The sequence below is a fragment of the Clarias gariepinus genome, chromosome 4 (assembly GCF_024256425.1).
Source record: "Clarias gariepinus isolate MV-2021 ecotype Netherlands chromosome 4, CGAR_prim_01v2, whole genome shotgun sequence".
Classification (NCBI taxonomy): domain Eukaryota; kingdom Metazoa; phylum Chordata; class Actinopteri; order Siluriformes; family Clariidae; genus Clarias; species Clarias gariepinus.
The window spans coordinates 41,722,501-41,744,271 of record NC_071103.1 but is presented as its reverse complement, the minus strand read 5'-3'; the positions used below and the strand labels follow the sequence as shown (position 1 = coordinate 41,744,271).

The following is a 21,771-nucleotide window of genomic DNA, read 5'->3' as shown; positions in this document are numbered from 1 at the left end:
CGAGCTCGTACAGGGCACCGGTACCACCCTGGGCCTGATCACATCCCTACAGCAGCGTCGCCCAGGGGGCTTTAATGTTTAGTCTCTCATCAAATTATAGACAATAAAAACACATCATACTTTCATCTGATCTCTTTAATCTGATCATCTCAGTGCTGTGTGAAGTCTTACTGTGGGGTAGAAAGTACAGAGCAGCTCTTATAGAAAATCAATCAACACCATCAATCTGCTTGTCTGTGTGTGTGTGTGTGTGTGTGTGTGTGTGTGTGTGTGGATCTGTCTATAAATCTGTGTGTGTGTGTGTGTGTGTGTGTGTATGTATATGTGTGTGTGTGTGTTGATCTGTCTATAAATCTGTGTGTGTGTGTATGTATATGTGTGTGTGTGTGTTGATCTGTCTATAAATCTGTGAGTGTGTGTGTGTGTGTGTGTGTATGTATATGTGTGTGTGTGTGTTGATCTGTCTATAAATCTGTGTGTGTGTGTATGTATATGTGTGTGTGTGTGTTGATCTGTCTATAAATCTGTGTGTGTGTGTATGTATATGTGTGTGTGTTGATCTGTCTATAAATCTGTGTGTGTGTGTGTGTGTGTGTTGATCTGTCTGTCTCTCTGACTCTTCATCAGTACTGAATGTTTATCAGCTGTATGATGTAAATGTTATTGCACCCTCTTATACAGACTATACACTCTATTTATGATTATACACAACAGTTTACAGCTTAACACACACACACACACTCATTTCTGTGTGTGTGTGTGTTATAGTTGTGTCTGATGAGTGGAGAGATTATCCAGATGAGTTCTAAGATGAGTCTGATCTTCGAGCCGGCCGACCTGGAGCAGGCCTCACCAGCCACTGTCAGCAGGTCACACACACACCTACACACACCTACACACACACACACACACACACACACACACACACACACACACACACACACACACAAACATGCTTACCATAGTAACTCTAAATGTAAGTATAGTGGAACCTCGGATTATGAGTAACGCGGTTTACGAGTGTTTCGCAAGACGAGCAACGATTTTTTTTTTTTAATTTTTGACTCTAAAAACGAGCATTGTCTTAGTTTATGAGCACCGAGTATCATGTTTCACGCATGCGCTTCTTGTTTTGACACCGAGCGTCACGTCATCACAAGTAAGCCAATAGTTTTTCTCTCTCTTGCAGCAGAATTGTAGGTAATCATCTCTGCTGGGTGAATACACACACACACACACACACACACACACACACACACACACACACGCTGTGTGTGTGTGTGTGTGTGTGTAATGTGCGTGACTAGGGATGTTCCTTGCTAATTTCCTTGCTAAAAAACGGTTTATCCGTTAATGTGTGTGTGTGTGTGTGTGTGTGTGTGTGTGTGCGCGTGCACATTTTACACACATACACCCTGCGTGCACAAATGAAAACACTTATCTGTCAGGATTTATTTTTACATTTTTTTAAGGTAACGTGCAGGTTAATTTGTTTTTTTTTACGTTATATTTTGTATTAATTATTTTTATGTATTTCTTTTTTTGGGTTGTAGAACGAATAATTTAAGTTTCTTTTATTTCCTATGGGAAAATTAAATTTGGTTTACGAGTGTTTTGGAATACGAGCCCACTCCCGGAACAAATTATGCTCGTAATCCGAGGATCCACTGTAATAGGTACAGCCAAGAAAGCCGTGTGTAGTACTCGTGTGTGTGTGTGTGTGTGTGTGTGTGTGTGTAGGTGTGGTATGATCTCCATGGAGCCCCACCAGCTAGGCTGGACTCCACTCAGAGACTCGTACATGGACACACTCCCAGACAGCCTGTCTCCAGAACACCGTGAAGTGGTGAGGGACATGGACACACACACACACACACACACACACACCCTGTCGCATACACTTGGTGTGGGTAAATACGCATGCATGTTTCAGAATCCTATTGGCTGTGTGTGTGTGTGTGTGTGTGTGTAGATTATGGATCTCTTTGATTGGCTGGTGCAGCCATGTTTGGACTTCATTGCTCACAATTGCTGTTTCCTGGTGCAGACTTCACCCATCCACCTCGCCTTCAGTCTAATGCGCCTGTACTCCTGTCTGCTTGGTATATACACACACACACACACACACACACACACACACACACACTGTTTACAGTGTATAAGTGCCAAAAAACAAGCGTGTGTGTGTAGATGAGATTGCGGCAGCAGGTCAGGAGGGGGCGGAGCCTATGTCCAGTCAGCACGTGACCATGTGGCTGCAGGGCTTGTTCCTATTCGCTGTGGTGTGGACGGTAGGCGGAACTATTACCGGAGACAGCAGGAAGAAGTTTGATGTCTTTTACAGGAACCTGCTGACAGGGACGATGGACGAGCACCCGAGACCCAAAAGCGTCAAACTCACCATGAACAGCATCTTCCCAGAGAGTGGTATACACACACACACGCACACGCACACACACACACACACATTGTGATGATGTCCAGCAGTGTGTGATGCAGTGTGTGTGTGTGTGTGTGTGTGTGTGTGTGTGTATATCTCCTGCAGGCTCGGTGTATGATTATTATTTTCATAAGCATGGACCAGGACAGTGGAACACATGGACCGACTCCATCACCAAGGACGAGGGCACCATACCACCTGGAGCTAATGTACACACACAAACACACACACACACACACGGTACTGCATACGTATGGTATAAAGCTTGTATTTTGTGCACTCCTCAGGTGTCTGATCTGATCATCCCCACCATGGAGACGGCGCGTCAGTTCTTCTTCCTGAGGACCTTCCTGTCTCACCAGGTGCCGCTGCTCTTCGTGGGTCCTACAGGAACCGGCAAATCCATCATCAACTCGAACTTCCTGATGTCTCTACCTAAAGAGCAGTACACGCCCAACTGCCTGAACTTCTCTGCTCGCACCTCCGCCAACCAGGTGCAGGACATCATCATGGCCAAGCTGGACCGGCGCCGCAAAGGTGTGTTTGGACCACCACCGGGGAAGAAGTGCATCGTCTACGTGGGTGAGAGCCACAGCTTTTACTTACATCCTCATCAGGAGCTGTTTCCATGGTTACATTTAGCTAGCTGGCTTAAAAGAATCCTTGTAAAAGACTAAGCAATAGACTCAGTAAGAGATTTGACCTTTGACCTGTAGATGACCTAAACATGCCTGCGAAGGAGGTTTACGGAGCTCAGCCCCCCATCGAACTGCTGCGACAGTGGATCGATCATCAGCACTGGTACGACAAGAAGGACACGTCCAGGCTGGACATCGTGGACGTGCTGTTTATCTCTGCCATGGCGCCCCCTGGTGGTGGAAGGAATGACATCACAGGTCAGGAGAGATGTTTTATTTCTTCTGATGTAAATCCAGACATCTTGAATGATCGATAAAGTTTGTACAGATATGCTCACACCTTTATTTCCTACCTGCGTTTATTGTTTAATACACAAATTAAAGAAAAATTACAATCATGAATTAATTTCTCCAGCCGTATACGATCTCTCTGTCTCTATTTCTCTGTGTCTCTCTGTCCTTCTGTCTTTCTCTGTCTCACAGGTCGTTTTACACGTCACCTAAACATCATCTCCATCGACTCGTTTGATGATGAGACTCTCAGTAAGATCTTCACCTCCATCACTGACTGGCACTTCAGTACGGGATTCGACGCCTCCCTCTGCAGGTGTGTGTCACCAGTCTCACACACACACTTATAGGCAGTGGAGGAGGAATTAAAATCGATGATTGGAGTGGAAATGTGTGTCTGAGTCTCAGTGTGTGCTTGTGTGTGTGTGTGTGTGTGTGTGTGTGTGTGTGTGTGTGTAGGCTGGGGAAGATCCTGGTTCAGGCCACTATGGCGGTGTATAAGGATGCGATAAAGAGTTTCCTGCCCACTCCGTCCAAATCTCACTACATATTCAACCTCAGAGACTTTGCCAGGGTTATCAAAGGAGTGCTGCTGTGTCCACACACACACATACAGGTAACACACACACACACACACACACACACACACACACACACATATACTGTATAATCAGGTACCCCACACACAGGTTACTTTATATCTCAGTAGTTAGTGTGTCTCGTGTTGTTTTTGTCAGGATGGTGATAAACTGATCAGGTTGTGGATCCATGAGGTGTACCGCGTCTTCTACGACCGTCTGATCGACAGCAAGGACAGAGAGACGTTCTTCAACATCGTCCGAGAAAGAACCTCAACCTGCTTCAAACACAGTCTGGATAAGGTACACTCGCCCTGCTCCCAGTAACACACTCTACACCTACATTCACTGTGTGCACCTCATCATCATTATCATTATCATCATCATTATCATTATCATCATCACCATCACCAACATCATCATTATCACCTTCATTATCACCAACATCATCATCACCATCACCAACATCATCTTTATCATCACCAACATCATCATCACCTTCATTATCACCATCAACATCATCATCATCACCAACATCATCATCATCACCAACATTATCATCACCTTCATTATCACCAACATCATCATCACCATCACCAACATCATCTTTATCATCACCAACATCATCATCACCTTCATTATCACCATCAACATCATCACCAACATTATCATCATCACCAACATTATCATCACCTTCATTATCACCAACATTATCATCACCTTCATTATCACCAACATCATCATCACCATCACCAACATCATCTTTATCATCACCAACATCATCATCACCTTCATTATCACCATCATCACCTTTATCATCACCATCATCATCACCTTCATTATCACCAACATCATCATCACCTTCATTATCACCATTATCACCTTCATCATCACCAACATCATCATCATCAACACCATCACCTTTATCATCACAACATCACCTCATCATTATCATCATCATCATCACCATCATCATCATCACCAACATCATCAACACCATCACCATCATCATCACATCATCATCATCACCTTCATTATCATCATCACCAACATCATCATCATCACCAACATCATCATTATCAACACCATCACCTTCATCATCATCACATCATCATAACCTTCATCATCATCTTCATCATCATCATCACATCATTATCACCATCATCATCACCTTCATCATCACCAACATTATCACCGTCACCAACATCATCTTTATCATCACCAACATCATCACCATCACCAACATCATCACCATCATCTTCATTATCATCAACATCATCATCACCAACATCATCTTCATCATTATCACCAACATCATCACCATCATCTTCATTATCATCAACATCATCATCACCAACATCATCTTCATCATTATCACCAACATCATCACCATCATCTTTATTATCATCAACATCATCATCACCAACATCATCATCTTCATCATTATCACCAATATCATCATCACCTTCATTATCACCATCAACACCTTCATCTTCATCATCACCAACACCATCATCATCTTCATTATCACCAACATCATCACCATCATCATCACCTTCATTATCATTACCATCACATTTACATTTACATTTGGGCATTTGGCAGACCCTCTTATCCAGAGCGACTTACATTTTTATCTCATTACACATCTGAGCAGTTGAGGGTTAAGGGCCGCGCTCAAGGGCCCCAACAGTGGCAACTTGGTGGTTGTGGGGTTTGAACCTGGGATCTTCCGAACCGTAGTCCAATGCCTTAACCACTGAGCTACCCCTGACCCTACATCACCAACATCATCATCACCTTCATCATTATCTTCATCATTTTCACCACCAGCATCATCATCATAAACATTTCCACTCTTATCATGTTCCTCAATCATAATTCTCGCAATTCTCTCTCATCACTATAATAATCTTCATCCTCCTCCTCGTCATCATAATCTTCTTAATCATCATTATTCTCATTAACATAATCATTTTCATCATCATCTTAATCTTTGTTATCCTCACCATCATCATCACTATGATTATCACATCTCTCTCTCTCTCTCTCTCTCTCTCTCTCTCGCAGCTCCTGTGCCATCTCTCTCCGAATGGTAAAGTGTCAGATGAGAGCATTAGATCCCTTATTTTCGGTGACTATGCCACACCAGATTTGGACGCGAACAGGACGTATGATGAGATCCGAGACCTTCAGTCGCTTACCGGCATCATGGAAAATCAGCTGCAGGAGTTTAACAGCTTGAGCACGGCCCCTATGAGCCTCGTCATGTTCCAGTTCGCCATCGAGCACATCTCTCGCATCTGCCGCGTGCTAAAGCAGGACAACGGCCACCTGCTCCTCGTGGGCATCGGAGGATCTGGGCGCAGCAGCTCTGCCAAACTCGCCACCTTCATCAGTCAGTACAAGCTCTTCCAAATCGAGCTCACCAAGAACTACGGCAGGGCCGAGTGGAGGGACGACCTGAAGCGTGTGATGACCAAGGCCGGGGTGGAGGGTGAAAAGACCACGTTCCTCTTAGGAGATGGACAGTTGAAGGATGAGATGTTTGTGGAAGATGTGAACACACTTCTAAACACCGGAGACGTGCCTAACCTGTTCGCACAGGATGAGCGCGCCGACATCGTGCAGAAGATGCAGAGCATCGGCAAGAACCAGGGCAGAAAAATCGACGCCACGCCACTCTCTATGTACAACTTCTTTATCGACAGGGTCAAAGAGAACCTGCATATTGTTCTGGGTACCACACACACACACACACACACACACACACAGTGTAATTTAATTATGCTAATATTTAGAAATAGTAAATTATGTCTCTGAATACTCATGCACAAAATCACATGCTTACATATTCCGTACTATTCTTCTTCCTGTACCTCACACACACACACACACACACACACACACACACACTGAGACGTTTGATATTGATGTGTGTCACAGCTATGAGCCCAATCGGTGACACATTTCGGAACCGCCTCCGCATGTTCCCGTCTCTGATTAACTGCTGCACCATCGACTGGTTTCAGGCGTGGCCTACAGACGCACTGGAGATGGTCGCTAACAAATTCCTGGAAGACGTAGAACTGGATTTTAGCATACGGAGAGAGTGAGTGTGTGTGACCTTTGACCTCCAGTGTGGCAACTGGTGCTGTAATGCATATGTCGCTGTCCGTGATGCTACTCTGGTGTGCGCTGGACCAACAAACCAGATTCTGTTAGATAATGTATTTTGTTAGTTTGTTGAATTTTTTAGTTTTTTCTTTATCTCTCTCTCACTGCATGTCTCTCTCAGGGTGGTGGAGATGTGTAAGATGTTTCAGGAGAGTGTGGAAAGGCTCTCAGAGCAGTATTACTCACAGCTGCGCAGACATAACTACGTCACTCCCACCTCCTACCTAGAGCTGATCCTCACCTTTAAGACACTTCTGATGGACAAGCGCGGTGAGGTGGACACGTTCAGGAACCGCTACCTGAGCGGACTGGACAAACTCGACTTTGCCGCCTCACAGGTCACAAAAAGATCTGTCTGTTTTGCTGTTTGTTCAATTATCTGTCTGTCACTGAATATGAAATCCACATCTAATAGTAAATAGATAAATTCACATTTATTGGATTAGTCAGATGGCCTCATCCAGAGTGACTTATGATAAAGTCTAATACTCGTGTAATTACAGGTATCTCTTTTGTGTGTGTGTGTGTGTGTGTGTGTGTGTGTGTGTGTACCAGGTGGCAGTGATGCAGCAGGAACTGACCGCTCTTCAGCCTGAGCTGATCAGAACCTCATCAGAGACAGATGAGATGATGGTGAAGATCGAGAAGGAGACCGTGGAGGTGGATGCGAAGAAAGAGCTCGTCGCTGCTGATGAGAAAGTAGCCAATGAGGCTGCAGCAGCTGCGAAAGCCATTAAGGTTCAGAAATATTTCACTGATCTCCTATTCAAACTCACATTTCTCTTAAAACATAAGAAATCAGTTACTTTTATACATAGAACAATTCAATTTTATTTATATAGCGCTTTTAACAAGGGTCATTGTCTTAAAGCAGCTTCACAAAATGAAAAGAAAATTTATGAAAGTGTGTATACAGTGGTGTGAAAAACTATTTGCCCCCTTCCTGATTTCTTATTCTTTTGCATGTTTGTCACACTTAAATGTTTCTGCTCATCAAAAACCGTTAACTATTAGTCAAAGATAACATAATTGAACACAAAATGCAGTTTTTAAATGAAGATTATGTTATTAAGGGAGAAAAAAAACTCCAAATCTACATGGCCCTGTGTGAAAAAGTAATTGCCCCCCCTTGTTAAAAAATAACTTAACTGTGGTTTATCACAGTTAAAAGTTCAATTTCTGTAGTCACCCCCAGGCCTGATTACTGCCACACCTGTTTCAATCAAAAAATCACTTAAATAGGAGCTACCTGACACAGAGAAGTAGACCAAAAGCACCTCAAAAGCTAGACATTATGCCAAGATCCAAAGAAATTCAGAAAAAAATGAGAACAAAAGTAATTGAGATCTATTAGGCTGGTAAAGGTTATAAAGCCATTTCCAAAGCCTTGGGACTCCAGCGAACCACAGTGAGAGCCATCATCCACAAATGGCAAAAACATGGAACAGTGGTGAACCTTCCCAGGAGTGGCCAGCCGACCAAAATTACCCCAAGAGCGCAGAGACAACTCATCCGAGAGGCCACAAAAGACTCCAGGACAACAACTAAAGAACTGCAGGCCTCACTTGCCTTAATTAAGGTCAGTGTTCACGACTCCACCATAAGAAAGAGACTGGGCAAAAACAGCCTGCATGGCAGATTTCCAAGGCGCAAACCACTTAAGCAAAAAGAACATCAAGGCTCGTCTCAATTTTGCTAAAAAACATCTCAATGATTGCCAAGACTTTTGGGAAAATACCTTGTGGACCGACGAGACAAAAGTTGAACTTTTTGGAAGGTGCATGTCCCGTTACATCTGGCGTAAAAGTAACACAGCATTTCAGAAAAAGAACACCATACCAACAGTAAAATATGGGGGTGGTAGTGTGATGGTCTGGGGTTGTTTTGCTGCTTCAGGACCTGGAAGGCTTGCTGTGATAGATGGAACCATGAATTCTACTGTCTACCAAAAAATCCTGAAGGAGAATGTCCGGCCATCTGTTCGGCAACTCAAGCTGAAGCGATCTTGGGTGCTGCAGCAGGACAATGACCCAAAACACACCAGCAAATCCACCTCTGAATGGCTGAAGAAAAACAAAATGAAGACTTTGGAGTGGCCCAGTCAAAGTCCTGACCTGAATCCTATTGAGATGTTGTGGCATGACCTTAAAAAGGCGGTTCATGCTAGAAAACTCTCAAATAAAGCTGAATTACAACAATTCTGCAAAGATGAGTGGGCCAAAATTCCTCCAGAGCTCTGTAAAAGACTCGTTGCAAGTTATCCCAAACACTTGATTGCAGTTATTGCTGCTAAGGGTGGCCCAATCAGTTATTAGGTTTAGGGGGCAATTACTTTTTCACACAGGGCCATGTAAGTTTGGATTTTTTTTCTCCCTAAATAATAAAAACCATCATTTAAAAACTGCATTTTGTGTTTACTTGTGTTATCTTTGACTAATAGTTAAATGTGTTTGATGATCAGAAACATTTAAGTGTGACAAACATGCAAAAGAATAAGAAATCAGGAAGGGGGCAAATAGTTTTTCACACCACTGTAAGTGAGAAAAAATGTGATTAGATAAAACTGAGATTGTAAGAATGTCTCTGATGAACAAGCTGAGGGCGACGGTGGCGAGGAAAAACTCCATGAGAGGGCAATAGGAAGAAACCTTGAGAGGAACCAGACTCACCAGGGAACCCATCCTCATCTGGGTGAAACAGAGAGCAGGAATTATATAACGACATCATGTGTGTTAGGCTCCAGGAAGTCCCGTATAATGAAAGGTGTCCAAGTTATCATGGAGTCTAGTTTAGCACAGGGATGAGTCAGCACATGCAGAGGACGAAGGGTGGTCTGGATCACTGGGAACTTAGAAGCAGCATGTGTAGATCCAAACCATCATGAAGCAGAATCCAGGTGGAGGTGGTTCTTCTGTGGATGCCTCAAGATTTTTAAGGGGTTGGCCTCTACCCACTGAAGCTGGCACAATCTCCAGGTGCCTCAGGATGGGTAGAAAAAGGAAGAATGGTGGAAAAGAATTAGCGTAGATGTTGTTCAGGATATTTGCAGCATGAGATAGGAGTGTGTATTTAGATATGAACACATTATAAGCTCACACAAATAAATAATTAATATGAATTGACTGGTGGCAATGCTTTACAGTAATGCTGTAAGAAATATGTAGAAATGGTGTAGAGGAATTCGACTTAGCACTCAGTGTGAAATACCTGATGGTGGATAAGTAACTATTAACAAATGATTCCTATACATCAGTGTTAGCCAAAGTGTAGGCTTGTGGGGCCTCTGGTGGGCTGTGGAACCACAGGTGGCCTGCAAAACGTTTCGGGTTACTTTGCTGTAACCCTGTTCCCTGAAAAAGCGGGAACGAGATGCTGCGTGAAAAGGCTATGGGAACATCTTTCTGTGTTGCCAGGTGTGAAGCATGTGTGTGTCAAACACGCCGAATCTTGGCATATATAACCTTGGTCAGGTGACGTCATCTGATGAAGCGCACCTGCAGCTTATAAATAGAAACGCAGCATCTCGTTCCTGCCTTTTCAGGGAACAGGGTTACAGCAAAGTAACCCATGACGTTCCCTTTCAAAAGCTACACTCGATGCTGTGTGAAAACGCTATGGGAACGAGAATACCAACGCTGCCGCACTGCAAGTGTCTGGACCCCAAGGTTGTGTAGCGTGTGCGCACAAAGGCCAAGGAGGTCTCAGACCTAGCTCTGGGAGGCTGACCCCAGGACTTGTGAGCCTGGAGTAGCATGAACATCCAAATTATAAAATCTCACAAATGCCGATGCGCGCTTGAGAAGTGGATGGAAAACTTCCAGATCCGGCGAGGGGGAGAAAGGGGGAATTCCGTCTCGTGCGCGCCTGCCAGATTGCAGTGTTTAACCCCAGGAATGCGCCGCAACTTGTGATTCTCTTTAAGAATGCGAGCCGCGCGCAAAGCACTCGAAACAAAGGTGTGGAGATCGCGCTCCGAAGTGATCTATCTTGCGGAGGTACGGATCTAACAACTCCACCATATCGTGAGTTAATACTTTTAAATTAGCTTGCACACATCACACGCAAACACAATACGGTCCTAAAGACAAAAAGATCTGAGGAATATTTCCGGTTCACTCCTATTTATAACCTGCAGGTGCGCTTCATCAGATGACGTCATCTGATCGAGGTTATATAAGCCAAATATTTGGCGTGTTTAATACACACATGCTTCACAACGGGCAACACAGAAAGAAGTTCCCATAGCGTTTTTACACAGCATCGAGTGTAGCTTTTGAAAGCGAACATTATTTACAGTCAATAAATAAATAATAACAAATCAATTTTGTAAACAAGTTAAAAATGACTATAATATTTCTATCATTTAATATTTCCTTCTACATATTATTCATATATATTTTTTTATTTATTTGTACACTACCAGTCGAAAGTTTGTACACCCCTTCTTACTCCATGGTCGTTCCTAAATGTTTATTTCTCTCTACACTGTAAAACAATACTGAAGGTGTTTATTAACCCAAACACACAATAATGTCCTCTGAACAGTTGATATTGAGATGTTTATCTGCTCCTTCTGCTCTGTAAAGCTTCATAACGACTCTAATCTGAGCTGCTGGTTGTTAATTGGTGATTTCTGAGGCTGGTGACTCTAAATGAACTTCTCCTCTGCAGCAGAGCTCAGATGTAAAAAAAAAAAAAAAAACATTAAATTAGAAGATGTGTCTATACTATTTTTGGTCTAGAACATATTTCATTCAACTGACATTTCAGTAAAGTTGTCTGGTTTGTTTTCAAACAGAAAGAATTTTGGCAAAAGTGTGCACTGTAGTGAAGGATAAATCTGATGTTTGTATTTGATGGCAATCAGGTCATAAGGTTTAATTTCAACATTAGTAATTCCACTGAAGTAGTGACAGAACATTATTGGTGAGGAAAAAAGTCAAAATTGGGCCAAAATTATGACCATTTTTTAAATTAAATCGCTTACATTTGCTTTTGCTTTGTTATTGCTCCTAATGCTGTGGAATGGCTGCCATATTTCCGAAATGATAGTGGTTTTGATCAATTAACTGATTCCTTGTTAGGACGAGTGTGAAGGAGACCTTGCAGAAGCAATGCCAGCACTGGAAGCAGCTCTTTCAGCTCTGGACACTCTAAAACCTGCTGACATCACAGTGGTAAAGTCCATGCAGAACCCTCCAGGTCCTGTTAAACTCGTCATGGAGTCCATCTGTGTAATGAAGGGCATCAAACCCGAGAGGAAACCAGATCCTGGAGGTTCTGGTAAGAGAGAGAGAGAGAAAATGTGATCTGAACTATCAAGCAAGGATTAGTTAAGAACTTCACAGCTTTATGCATTTACACATAGATTTATGTTTCTCTATATTTACTGTAGCAGTGATCTTTCTTTCTTTCTTTTCACATAGGTAAGATGATTGAGGATTATTGGGGTCCATCCAAGAAGCTGCTGGGGGATATGAAGTTCCTGGAAAGCCTTAAAGCCTTTGATAAAGACAACATCCCTGCCGCCAACATCAAGAAGATCCGTGAGAAGTTTATTGACAATAGTGATTTTCAACCTGCGCTCATCAAAAATGTCTCATCTGCCTGTGAGGGTTTGTGCAAGTGGGTCCGAGCCATGGAGGTGTATGAACGTGTGGCTAAAGTGGTGGCTCCAAAGAAGGAGAGGCTCTGCAAGGCAGAGGAAGAGCTGGCAGTTCAAATGAAGACTCTTGAAGTGAAGCGGGGTGAGTTGAAAGCTGTGGAGGACCGTTTGTCCTCTTTGAATGATACATTTGGTAAGATGATGCAGAAGAAAAAGGATCTGGAAGACAACATTGAGATGTGCTCACAGAAACTGATCCGGGCAGAGAAGCTGATTGGTGGACTGGGAGGGGAAAAGGAGAGGTGGACAGAAGCAGCACGACTCCTTGGAATCAAATACACCAACCTGACCGGGGATGTGCTTCTTTCTGCAGCCACAGTCTCATACCTGGGGGCTTTTACAGTAGATTACCGGGTAGAGTGCCAGCTGGAATGGCATAAGGTTTGCATGAAAAGGAAAATACCATGTTCTGAAGACTTCACACTCAGCAACACTCTTGGTAATCAAGTCCTGATCCGGGCATGGCAGATCGCTGGGTTACCTGTAGACTCTTTCTCCACAGACAATGGCATAATTGTGACAAATTCCCGTCGCTGGCCACTCATGATAGACCCTCAGGGACAGGCCAACAAGTGGATCAAGAACATGGAAAAGTCCAACAAGCTGTCCATCATCAAGCTCTCTGATAGCAACTATGTGCGAACATTAGAAAACGCCATCCAGTTTGGAACTCCTGTCCTCCTGGAGAATGTCGGCGAGGAGCTGGATGCTGTTCTCGAGCCAGTTCTTCTGAAGCAGACATTCAAGCAGCAAGGTGTGGAATACCTGAAGCTCGGCGAGAATATAATAGAATATTCGCAAGGCTTCCAGTTCTATATGACAACTGGGTTAAGGAACCCACACTACTTGCCTGAAGTAGCTGTGAAGGTGTGTTTGCTGAATTTCATGATTACACCACTTGGGCTTCAAGACCAGCTTCTTGGTATTGTTGCTGCTAAAGAGAAACCAGAACTGGAGGAAAAGAAAAACCAACTTATCCTAGAAAGTGCAGCCAACAGCAAGCAGCTTAAGGAGATTGAGGACAAGATACTGGAGGTTCTCTCCTCATCGCAAGGAAACATCCTTGAAGATGAGACAGCTATCACAGTCCTGTCATCTTCCAAGGTCCTTTCTGAGGAGATCTCAGAGAAGCAGAAGATTGCAAGTGAAACAGAGAAGGAGATCGACAGGACGAGGATGGGATACCGCCCTGTGGCTGAGCACTCATCTATCCTGTTCTTCTGCATCTCTGAACTGGCCAACATTGAGCCAATGTACCAATACTCATTCACATGGTTTATCAGTCTCTACCTTCACTCCATCTCTCAAAGTGTACCAAGTGGACACTTAACTACACGTATTGCTAACATCCTGGATCAGTTTACTATGAGCATCTACAACAATGTGTGCCGCTCACTTTTTGAGAAAGACAAACTGCTTTTCTCACTGCTGCTAACTGTTGGAATCATGCAGGGCAAAGGTCAGATTAACGACCATATCTGGCGCTTTCTGCTCACTGGTGGCATTGCACTAGATAACCCACACCCAAATCCTGCTCCTGAGTGGCTCTCGGATAAAGCGTGGTCAGAGGTGCAGTCTTCAACTTTTTTCATTTCTTGTTATTAGTATCTACAGTAGTTAATCGTGTTCATTCATGAATCTTGCCTATTGATTGTCTTTTTCATTATCTTTTTCACTATACTGCATCAGGTGGTCCGGGCCTCAAAGCTCCCTGGTCTTGAAGGTCTTTTTGAGGATGTGCGTGAAAACATGGCTGGGTGGAAGCAGGTGTACAGCTCAAGCCGTCCGCATGAGGAGCATTTCCCAGGCAAATGGCACACCTTGGTGGGCATGGAGCGTATGGCAGTGCTCCGCTGCTTCCGCCCTGATAAACTCGTTCCTGCTGTGCAGCAGTTTATTGTCGTGAACATCGGTCAATCCTATATCGAACCTCCGACTTTCGACCTGGCAAAAAGCTACAGTGACTCAAACTGCTGCTCTCCTCTAATCTTTATACTCTCGCCAGGATCGGATCCCACCGCAGGTCTGTGTGTGAAATATTATATACAGTTTGATATAAATATTCTTTTACCACCAACGCTATGCTTGCTATGCTTTAAGAGGTGGTAACTGTTAAATTTTTTAGCAGACTGTAGTGCATGCACACTGTTTTTCCTCGGCTTGGAAATGAAAAAACTCATGAAGACATTGCGTGCTTTTGATCTCCTCTTCCTTCCCATTTCCTTCTCTCTCATCCTTAGTGTTGTTAAAGTTTGCAGAAGATGTAAATATGGGGGGCAGTAAGACACAGGCTGTGTCCCTCGGTCAGGGGCAGGGTCCTGTCGCTGCTAGCATCATAAAGTCAGCTTTTAGCAATGGAACATGGGTTGTCCTGCAAAACTGTCATCTAGCAAGCAGCTGGATGCCAACACTGGAAAAGATATGTGAGGAGGTGATCACACCTGAGAACACACACCCTAATTTCAGGTAAGGAATAAATCTCTCTCTCTGATTCTTTGTCTCTTTGTCTCAATATTTCTCTCCACGATGCCTTGGTGTGTCTTTCTCTGTCTCCAAATCTCAGGCTGTGGTTGACCAGTTACCCATGTGAGAAGTTTCCGGTCAGTATCCTGCAGAATGGAGTGAAAATGACTAATGAGCCTCCTAAAGGTCTGAGAGCCAATCTGCTACGCTCCTACCTCACTGACCCTCTGTGTGACCCTGGATTCTTCTGTAGCTCCAACCAACCCCATGCCTGGAGGAAGCTGCTCTTCGGTCTCTGCTTTTTCCATGCACTTGTCCAGGAGAGGAGAACCTATGGCTCGCTAGGTCACCTGTCTGTCTCTCTGTCTTATCATTCTGTCTGCTTCAAAAGCTTTTATTGCTTGCTTCTTTCTTTATAAGGTTTCATTTAAAGGTAATTTATTGTAATTTAAAATAATTATGTTAAGTTTGGTGTTTTGTGTAACTGTGCAGGGTGGAATATACCCTACGAATTTAACGAATCAGATCTGAGGATCAGCATGCGTCAGATTCAGATGTTCCTGGATGAGTATGAGGATGTTCCTCTAGAGGCTCTGACATACCTGACTGGTATGGTTTGTGTGTGTCATTTTCATTTAGTACTCTAAATAAACAGTATTCTATACTGCTTTCTATCTACATCCTTAATACAGTATGATGTCTAGACCAAATCGACCAGTAATAAATGTGGGAAACAGTCAAATGCAAGAGGCCATGGTAATCTCTGTTGTTATCCATTGTTGGTTAGATATTGCTCAAACTGTATTTGCCATCATGTTCTCTCCAGTATGTAGTACAAGAACAACAATACAATGTAGGAGTAGCTAGAAATTGGTATCTTAGTTGCCTTAGTATGCCTGAATGATTCGCCTGCATGGCAAGCTGATGCGTTAGCCAATGCACCACACCCGACCACAAGGGTTCCAAGAATTCAGAATCAAATTTGAGGGTTGTGTCAGGTGGGGAATCTCATAACACTTGTGCCAAAATCAAATGTGTGGATCAGCAGATCCATTGTGGCACCCCCTAACAGGAGCAGCTGAAAGGACACCACCAGCACTTTTCAGAGTCAGCAGGCAACATGTGAGCGTTAAAGTTAAGCTGTAGAGATAATTAGTAGGCTACAGGAGAATGTGTTGGTGTTTAAGGATGAAGGGGCATCCTGAGCCTGGGTCAGCTGCAGTGTGCTTTATAACAACCAGCAGTGGAAAAAAGTAGACCTGATACGTCTAGACGCGTTCTTAAAAACAAGAGAGTGTACAGTACTGGAGATATTAGTGTTAACCTTCTGCTTTATGCTTCATCCCTCTTTGCCACACAGCTCCAGAGGGAGCCTGAAATCTCTTTACACTGCAAAACTAAAATATATTGCTGTATGAGACAAATCAGAAAATACACATTAGTGCTATTGAATCAAATAAAAAAATCACGATGTCCAAAAATGGATTTGAACCGACAGTCTAATTGTGTTTCACAGCTCTCATGCTCTCTCCCGCTCCACAGGTGAGTGTAATTATGGTGGGAGGGTGACTGATGATAAGGATCGCAGGCTTCTGCTGTCCCTGCTGTCCACCTTCTACAGCTCTGAGCTCATCGAGCAGGATAGATACAGACTGTGTGAGGGAGACATGTACTACGTACCACCTCATGGACCCTACGAGGTAGTTGAAGTGAAAACCTTTTACCCAAAACAACATAACTTACTATTGTGTAAATGTCCATCAGCATTACGACAGGACAGAACCGTGCTTGCACTTCACTTGACACTTCAGGGACAAACTGACCATTTTGATTCATACAAATTCACATTTCATACAAACTTAAATAATTCTTTTGACTATGTAAAGCTGCTTTGCGGCAATGAAAATTGCTAAAAGCGCTATACAAATAAAATTGAATTGAATTGAATTGAACTTCACTTGACACTTCACTTGACACTTCACTTGACACTTCATGCACTATGCTGTATATAAATGATCTAAAAGATTTTCCCATTGGTCAGAGCTATGTGGACTACATCCGCAGCCTGCCAATCACAGTCGAGCCCGGAGTCTTTGGTCTACACAGCAATGCTGACATCACCAAGGACAACCAGGAGACCAATCAGCTTTTAAACGGAGTCTTACTCACTCTACCCAGGCAAACAGGGGGCGGAGCCAAATCTCCTCAAGTGGGTGTGGTCAAAGCTGTACTTATTGTACATTGGCTAAAAATGTCAAGTGGCATATTCTATATGTGTGTGTGTGTGTGAACAGGAAGTGGTAGATGAGTTGGCGGAGGACATCATGTCAAAGTTACCACCAGATTATAACATTGAGAAGGTGATGTCTCAGTATCCAGTGATGTACGAGGAGTCCATGAACACGGTACTGCGGCAAGAGGTCATCCGCTTTAACAGGTGCGCACACACGCACACACACACACACACACTATATATATATATATATAAACTGTCCAACTGTGAAGGAAAACCGGTGATACACTCATACACACTCTGATGCTTATCAGGTTGACGGAGGTGGTTCGCAGCAGCCTGGTCAACATCCGGAAGGCTCTAAAGGGGCAGGTGGTGATGTCCGTGGAGCTAGAGGACGTTTTCAACAGCATGCTGGTTGGGAAAGTTCCAGCCATGTGGGCCGCTAAGTCTTACCCCTCACTTAAACCTCTGGGCAGCTACGTCTCTGACCTGTTGGCCAGACTGCACTTCCTACAGGTGTGTGTGTGTGTGTGTGTGTGTGTGTGTGTGTTTACCTCTCCAGTGCTGTGCTATGTTAAACACTGACTTAAGTTAAAAAGGTACTCTGACTGTTACAACAGTTCGAGTTTGATCTCCGTGTCTCCCATGTAAAATGTTATGTGTTTAGCCTTTACCAACATTACATACACCTCAGGGTGTTTAATCCACAGCATCTCCTTACCTGAGTCTCCAAGTGGTAAAGCCAGATCTCCTGGATAAACTGTGTAAAGATGTTTAAAGCTTTATTCAGATGTGTACAGTGTGTAAGGACACCCCAGGAGCAGAATTACAGAGTCCTTATCCAGCTTTACACCTACATTTGTAATAAAATACAGCATGGTAGAAAAGCAATGCCAGTGTATATCCTGGAGTATATCTGACTGCAGATCTTATCAAACCTTACACGCTTCTGTTCTGCAATATTTTCAGCCACATAATACAGTCAGGTCGAGGCCAAGGATACGGCCATTATTTCTGCTGTTTTATTAAAGCGGTTGATTCACTTATTTATTTTAGAAAAGCAAATTAAAACAAATTAGGCAGAATAGAAAGCCGAGAGAGAGAGAGAGAGAGAGAGAGAGAGAGAGAATAAACTGTCCAATGTAACTATGAACAGAACATATCCTTACACCCCTAATTACAGTATTAAGTGTTGGCAAATTGCTGTGACATAAAAGAAACAAAACACTTGGTCTTACAGGATAATAATCGACTTTGGGGTGGTAACAGAAATTCCACTTTGCTTGTGTATGTGTGTGTGTGTGTGTTAGGAGTGGATAGATAATGGGCCTCCAGCTGTGTTTTGGCTGTCTGGGTTCTACTTCACACAGTCGTTCCTCACCGGAGTGTCTCAGAATTTTGCACGCAAATACACCATCCCCATCGACTATATCGGCTTTGAGTTTGAGGTAAGTGTGTGTAAGTGTGTCTGTGTGATGTGTTTGTAGGTGTATTTACACTTACATATTTTTGGTAAGAAAAACTGCATTCAATTTTAAAACGTTCTAACTTAATATTCTAACCTACTGAACTAAAGCTGACCGATAGTTATAATAAAGGAAACTTACACCAACCAGCCACAACATTAAAACACTGGTGCGATTCACATGATGTAAAAGAAAATGTGTTCCATCAGACCTCACTTTTGGTGGAGGACACGGGTCACCCTGACCAAACTGCAGCTACGGAGCTCAATACACAACAAACTGCAATGTGCTAGGTGTAATGACTTCTTCCTATCAGAGCCAGCGTTCAGTTTTTCATCAATTTGAGCCACACTAGCTCTTCTATGGGATCAGAGCAGACAGACTAGCTTTCACTCCACACGGAGATCAGTGAGCCCTGGCTGTCCAGAGACATGACCCTGTCAGTGGTTCAGTGTTTCTCCTTCCTTGAAGCTTTTAGTAGGTGCTGACCACTGCAGGCCTGGAACATCTCACAAGATCTGCTAATTTTGCGTTGGTCTGAATCTGGCTCTTGTCATCGTCGGTCAGAACCTTATGCTTGCCAATTTTTTATATATATATATATTTTTTTTTTTTTATCAACCTTAAGCACACATGTAGTAAATACATCAGATGTACATTAGTGTAAATCCATTTTTATTGGCTACCAGCTATGACGTTTAACAAGACAAAATCTGGTTTTATGGTTTTAGAAGTTACATTTCTATTGTTTCATTAGCATTTTAAAAGTATTTTATTTTCCACTCATGTTATGAATACTTTTGTCCTGCACCCCCCCCTCTCTCTTTTTCTCTCTCACTCTTTCTCTATTTATCAGGTGATGAAGCAGGAGAATGAGATGGAGGTAAAGCCTGAGGATGGTGCATACGTACGTGGACTGTTCCTGGAGGGAGCTCGGTGGGATCTAGAGCGTATGGTCATCGGAGAATCGCTTCCCAAAATCCTCTTTGACTCTCTTCCCATCATCTGGCTAAAGCCCGGAGAAAGCAGCAGATTCCTGCACGAGAGTGTGTATGTGTGTCCCGTGTACAAAACAAGCGCGAGGAGAGGGACGTTGTCCACCACTGGGCACTCCACTAACTATGTCCTGTCCATCGAGCTGCCCTCAGACCGGCCGCAGAAACACTGGATCAACCGCGGGGTCGCTGCACTCTGCCAGCTGGATGACTGAGCACATATACACATACACACATGCACACACACATGCACACACACCAACAACACAAATAAACACTATTAACACATACATTATATGCACACACACACACACACACACACACACACACACACACACTACAGTAACATGTTTACAGTGTTGGGGTTAATAAAGAAGGACATGTTTAAACTACTCTTATTGCTTCAGTTCCTTGGTGTGGATCTTCTGACCAATCACAGTCCAGAGCTCAACACTGGTGTTCATGTGACTGTGGTGTACATGTTATATTCTGTATAAACAGTGGAACCTTGGATTACGAGCGTAATGCGTTCCGGAAGTGGGCTCGTATTCCGAAACACTTGTAAATCAAAGCAATATTTCCCATAAGAAATAATGGAAACTTTGTTCCAGAGCCCAAAAAATAAATACATAAAAATAAATATTACAAAATATAAAGTAAAAATAAAACAAATTAACCCACACTTAACCTTTAAAAAAAGTAAAAATAAATCCAGACAGATAAGTGTTTTCATTTGTGCGTGCAGGTGCTGTGTGTGTGTTTGTGTATGAGGCTAAAGCAACACACTAACAGAATTACTGCTGTGAAGTAAAACCAACAAAAAAATAACCTGCACTTTACCTTTGAAAAGAATCGCAACAGAGGGATGCAGGCTGATACAGAGAGAGAAAATGGATCCTTAACCTCTCTAATGAGACTCGCTTTTGCTTAACACATGCGCTGTACACACACGCATACAGACACAAAATAAAAAATGTTTTACACACACACACACACATGTGGTCACAGTGTTATAGTAAACAGTACACGCGTGCACGGATGTTGATTATACCAGTAAGAGACGTGCACTAAGACCCAGCAGGGGAGACGATTACCCACAATTCCACTGTGCAAAAGAGAGAAAAACCGTTGGCTCAGTTGTGTTCACGTGACGCTCGGCGTCAAAACAAGAAGCGCATGCGTGATACATGATACTCGGTACTCGTAAACCAAGACTAGTTTGTTTTCCAAGTCAAAATGTATTAAAAATTTTTGCTTGTCTTGCGGAACACTCGAAAACAGCATTACTCACAATCCGAGGTTTCACTGTATTTATATTCTTTGTATTCTCCATGCTTGTCTATCAGCACTAATGCTTAACATGGTATGAGAATCACACAGATAAAGTTGTACTCGCATCATGCCGGGTTACGTTGGACTTTGGATGCAGTCCTCACACATGGGCTGCTGTTCAGGTGGTGAGGAAGTTTCTCATACAGTAATCTGAGCAGATTATCTCCAGCATCTCTTCTCTACATGCTTTACTGCTATACACACATTTCTAATCACATGGTTATAGAGGTCCAGGAGTCATACAGGAAACATTATTCAAGCTCAAATAATATTGTTTAAGATCTGATACCTAATGAACATAGCATTAGACACCAGCTCCATCCAAAGTCTAGGATTATATCAGTAAAGCTGGTTCATGTAGATTGCCCAATGGATTTCAAGATGGTTAATTCATCATCTCAAGGACAGACAGGCAAATCAGAAGGTTGAATGGATGAAGAAAAAACAGATCTGTTATATAGAGCATTTAGGGAAAAAAAAAAAAAAATGA

At 43.1% G+C, this 21,771-nt stretch overlaps 1 protein-coding gene across 1 annotated transcript in view; it reads left to right on the top strand.

Moving 5' to 3' along the window:
* dnah3 (dynein axonemal heavy chain 3) overlaps nucleotides 1–20,203 on the top strand; it is a 55,774-nt gene extending 35,571 nt beyond the window's left edge. The window contains exons 34-59 of the mRNA XM_053494518.1: nucleotides 769–869; nucleotides 1,741–1,846; nucleotides 1,973–2,102; nucleotides 2,191–2,427; nucleotides 2,546–2,649; nucleotides 2,728–3,022; nucleotides 3,157–3,336; nucleotides 3,562–3,685; nucleotides 3,829–3,985; nucleotides 4,107–4,250; nucleotides 6,018–6,687; nucleotides 6,894–7,059; nucleotides 7,246–7,462; nucleotides 7,680–7,862; nucleotides 12,209–12,407; nucleotides 12,551–14,358; nucleotides 14,479–14,812; nucleotides 15,030–15,255; nucleotides 15,353–15,597; nucleotides 15,745–15,861; nucleotides 16,795–16,952; nucleotides 17,294–17,461; nucleotides 17,547–17,689; nucleotides 17,800–18,004; nucleotides 18,799–18,936; nucleotides 19,811–20,203. Coding sequence (XP_053350493.1) covers nucleotides 769–869; nucleotides 1,741–1,846; nucleotides 1,973–2,102; nucleotides 2,191–2,427; nucleotides 2,546–2,649; nucleotides 2,728–3,022; nucleotides 3,157–3,336; nucleotides 3,562–3,685; nucleotides 3,829–3,985; nucleotides 4,107–4,250; nucleotides 6,018–6,687; nucleotides 6,894–7,059; nucleotides 7,246–7,462; nucleotides 7,680–7,862; nucleotides 12,209–12,407; nucleotides 12,551–14,358; nucleotides 14,479–14,812; nucleotides 15,030–15,255; nucleotides 15,353–15,597; nucleotides 15,745–15,861; nucleotides 16,795–16,952; nucleotides 17,294–17,461; nucleotides 17,547–17,689; nucleotides 17,800–18,004; nucleotides 18,799–18,936; nucleotides 19,811–20,164 — 6,909 coding nt within the window. The 3' untranslated portion in view covers nucleotides 20,165–20,203. The remainder of the gene's footprint in view (nucleotides 1–768; nucleotides 870–1,740; nucleotides 1,847–1,972; nucleotides 2,103–2,190; nucleotides 2,428–2,545; nucleotides 2,650–2,727; nucleotides 3,023–3,156; nucleotides 3,337–3,561; nucleotides 3,686–3,828; nucleotides 3,986–4,106; nucleotides 4,251–6,017; nucleotides 6,688–6,893; nucleotides 7,060–7,245; nucleotides 7,463–7,679; nucleotides 7,863–12,208; nucleotides 12,408–12,550; nucleotides 14,359–14,478; nucleotides 14,813–15,029; nucleotides 15,256–15,352; nucleotides 15,598–15,744; nucleotides 15,862–16,794; nucleotides 16,953–17,293; nucleotides 17,462–17,546; nucleotides 17,690–17,799; nucleotides 18,005–18,798; nucleotides 18,937–19,810) is intronic.
* Nucleotides 20,204–21,771: the final 1,568 nt, after the last annotated feature.